The sequence below is a fragment of the Microtus ochrogaster genome (genome assembly GCF_000317375.1).
Source record: "Microtus ochrogaster isolate Prairie Vole_2 chromosome 14 unlocalized genomic scaffold, MicOch1.0 chr14_random_1, whole genome shotgun sequence".
In the NCBI taxonomy this organism is placed as follows: domain Eukaryota; kingdom Metazoa; phylum Chordata; class Mammalia; order Rodentia; family Cricetidae; genus Microtus; species Microtus ochrogaster.
The window spans coordinates 27,232,478-27,236,173 of record NW_004949096.1 but is presented as its reverse complement, the minus strand read 5'-3'; the positions used below and the strand labels follow the sequence as shown (position 1 = coordinate 27,236,173).

The window sequence follows — 3,696 nt, the reverse complement described above, 5'->3', positions numbered from 1 at the left end:
GATTCTGCGGGCTTGGGGCCTGGGAGTGAAGGAGCAGAGCCCAGAAATCATTGAAAGAGGAACAGAAACATCCCTCCCTTCTAGGCCTATGGCCGCAGGCAGGACAGGAAGGAGGAACTTGGATGTGGGGGCCAGATCCCTTGCAGGTGACAGGTGTAAGGCTTTGGGAAGGGACAGGGATTTCCCTTGCAAAATTCATTCAAACAGACAGGGAACCTGACCCCAGGGAGACAGGCAGATATGCAGGGGCTCCCAGGAGGCCCCAGGAAGGCTAAAGGGAGAGGGCAAGGATAGACATTGAGGGAGGGGTTGGAGCACCTGTTACCTGTAGGAGTTTGGAAACTGTTTCCTGGAGCCTCATTTAGGCTCTGCCCCTCTGGTCTTAGACTTGCTGTTCTGGGGACCATTTCTGAGCTAGCTTCCCCTGAAGTGTTCACTACCCCTTTTATTTCCTTTTTGAGACAGGCTCTCTCGTAGTCTGGGCTGGCTTGAACTCCTGATCCCCCTCCAAGTGCTGGGACAACTGGCATGTGCCACAGCCCTGGTTTTACCCTCTATTCTCACTGACACTAACATGTCCATCTCCGCTGCCCTCCCTGTGCCCATCCTGAGCCCATCCCCACTCTCCCACCTCGACTCTGACCTGCTGAGGTAATTCCAGGGCAGGGGGAGGGCCTCCAAGTTGGCAGGGTGGCACAAAGACCACTGATGGGACCTACTGCAGAAAGCCAGGGCCTCAGAGGGGAAGGAAACCATGGGTAGAGCTTCTAGCCTCCCCAGCTGGGCTGACATTCGATAAGAGTGGGTTAGGTAAGAGGAAGTGGCTGGGGCCAAGCTGGGCTGGGACTGAACCTCTGGGGTAGATAGGGACAGTATGAGGATCGTGACACCCTGAACAGGGTCTAGAGCAGGGCTGCTCCTGCCTTCCAGAACCTCTGGCCCCCAGAGTCGCTGTGTGTGGGACAGAGCACTCGAGGCAGGCTGGTGGCAAAGGGCTTCTCCAGGCTGTGTAGGCAATGAAGGCTTTAGGCCTTCTCTGAGAGGCTCAAAGGCCCAGAGAGCCGTCGTGGGTGAGGGGCATATTGCTTCACCTGACCCTCATTTTCATTGGGAGGAAGCGTTGAGAAAGAGGAGCTGGGTGCTCGGGTAACTTTGCTTATTCAAAACCCTCGATGCCAGCTGGGCCTTGGCCCATCCCTGACTCCCACCTCCAGTGTGCTCCCGCCCTGCTCTGTGGAGGACCCTCTTCCTAGAGACCTCTCCGTGTTCCACCTCATTCAGAGGCTCTAGAACGGCATCTCCTACTGTCCAACGCCTAGCATCACTCTCTCCCAACCGTTTTGGGTCAAATCTGAGAGACTCTCCTTGTAGCTGAGGCCCTGGCCCCAGGACTTCTAGACCGCATGACCTGCCCCTCAGTTCACAGCAGCCCAGCTAAGGAAGCCCAGAACAGGAAGTGCTGAGGCAGAGGGTGGGGAGGGACTCCCAGGAGAGGAGCCCAGCCCCCTGGGCAGAAGAAGCTATAGCAGCCCCCTATTTCAGACAGAGGAGGAGGCTCATTTACAAGGCAGATCGACCAGATCCCTGCCTGAGGCTCTGAGTCCTGCATCCAGCCACTGCCACCTTGCAGGCTATAAGAGCATGCTGACTTCCGGACCAGTGCCGGGCAGGTTCCATGTGAGCCCAGTCTAGCTTCCCCTCCTGTTCACCCTCCTTCCTTCCCTCCTGTCTGCTGGTATTTGCCCAACCTCTCCAAAGAGGGACACTGGACATCATGTCACTGCTCAACCCTGTCCTGTTACCCCCTACCGTGAAGGCGTATCTGAGCCAAGGGGAACGCTTCATCAAATGGGACGATGTGAGTAGGGATGGGCCCTGGGGGTGGTGGGTGCTGGGTAGCTTGGGTGCTTTGCAGGACGGGTAGCTTGGTTTATGTCTCTCTCCCAGCATCCAGGCGCCTGTGTGGCTTGGCCAGGCAGCTGGCACAACAGCCTAGATAAACAAGTCTGGGGTGAGGGTGGTGTCCTTGACTGCTGCCGGGGAGCCTGTGTGTCTGGGAACGAGGAGATAGACTGTGTGCCTATGTGTGTGTGTTCATGTGTGTGTGTGTGCGTGCGTCTGTGTGTGTGTGTGTCCGGGGGGCGAGGGCACAGGAGCAGAAAAGGTAATCTCTTTGGACCTGATCTGCCCTTTTTCAAATCCCTGAAGATTTGTTTCTAGTAATTTCAGTGTTGGCAGGGAAATACACACACACACACACACACACACACACACACACACACACACACACCGAGCCTTGCAAGGGCAAGAAAAGAGGTCAGCTGGGCCCTCTTCCCAGCCCAGACACCCCAAGTTTGCTCTGGCAGAAGGCCCATAACTAGCTTGACCACCCCAGTCCGCAGAATAAGATGTGTCTTGTCCCAGGAAAGCTGTTACTATGGGGGGCAGTCACAAAAGGGCTGCGGACCCAGTTGGAAACTTGGGGCTAAAGGTTCTGGAGCATGGAAAGGAAGCTGCTGACTTCTGCTTCCCCTTGGTGGCTCAACTCAGCCTTCTACTTGCTACTACCTGTAAGTTGTTTACAGGGAAGGGGGAGACGGCATTGTACCCCAGTCCACTGAGCCTGCTCCTTCCTAAATGGCCTCTGGTCCTTCTGGGCCCTGAAAACGCTGCCACTAACCACAGCCTCTCATGATCTACGAATAAATAGATAGATAGATAGATAGATAGATAGATAGATAGATAGATAGATAGATAGATAGATAAATAAATAGACTGTCCTTCAGGGAGGCTAGGCCCCCTTAAGAGAGCTCTAGACTAGCCTTAGGAAAGCTTGGGGTTTCCAACAGCACATGGCATTCGGGAGGTCACCTACAAGTATTACTTCAGCTCCCTGCATTGGCTCGTCTGGTTCCTCTGTTGCAATAAGGGGAATCTGATTTTAGAGCCTTTGGGGCCATGCTAGGTTAAGGCATCTGGTTGCTCAAACTGTGGGGATGATGCCCTGGGGTGAGATGTTTTCTGTTTCCCTAGAAGTGTTTTGGCTGGTGTGGCGTGGAGCTAGCATGGTGGTGACATGGAGGTGATGGGGCATGTCTTAGGAGCCTATGGAAGGAGAGAGGTGACTCACAGTGAAAAGTGAAGTGACTACTCTCAGTTCCTCTGGGCATTGTGTATAACCTGCGTGGCCAGTGGGTCGCTAGAGGTAGGGAATGCTGTGTGGCTCTCTCTCTCTCTCTCTCTCTCTCTCTCTCTCTCTCTCTCTCCCCCCCCCCCCAAGCCAGAGCACTGTGTGATCCCTGGATCCTGACTTGCATGAGCAGGAATGTCCCAAGCCTGGTCTCAGGACACATGACCCATGAGCCTGGTTCTGTTCTTGGGTTGCTTTGAGCCAAGTTAGTTTATGACAGGGATATATAGCCCACTAGATTGATAACTGTAGTGTAAAGGATACAACCACACCTGACTCTGTTTAGTCTCCCACGGCCCCTTCAAAACCGTTTTTAGAGGGAAAACCTCTCCTAGCTATGGGAAGAAACTGAGCAAGCTATCAGACATGACATGACCTTCAGCCTTGGACAATAGTCCGATGGTCCCCACAAAACCCAGTCCTGTTCCAGAAACTCCAACCTTGGTTCAGCATTGTGTTCTACTCTCCTCCTTCCAGAACTAGGTGAGGACAACCGCAGGCTCCCT

The 3,696-nt window shown here is 54.2% G+C and overlaps 1 protein-coding gene across 1 annotated transcript in view; it reads left to right on the top strand.

Moving 5' to 3' along the window:
• The first annotated feature begins 1,659 nt into the window (after positions 1–1,659).
• Positions 1,660–3,696, top strand: part of Plcb2 (phospholipase C beta 2) — a 20,291-nt gene continuing 18,254 nt past the window's right edge. The window contains exon 1 of the mRNA XM_005364249.2: positions 1,660–1,858. Coding sequence (XP_005364306.1) covers positions 1,775–1,858 — 84 coding nt within the window. The 5' untranslated portion in view covers positions 1,660–1,774. The remainder of the gene's footprint in view (positions 1,859–3,696) is intronic.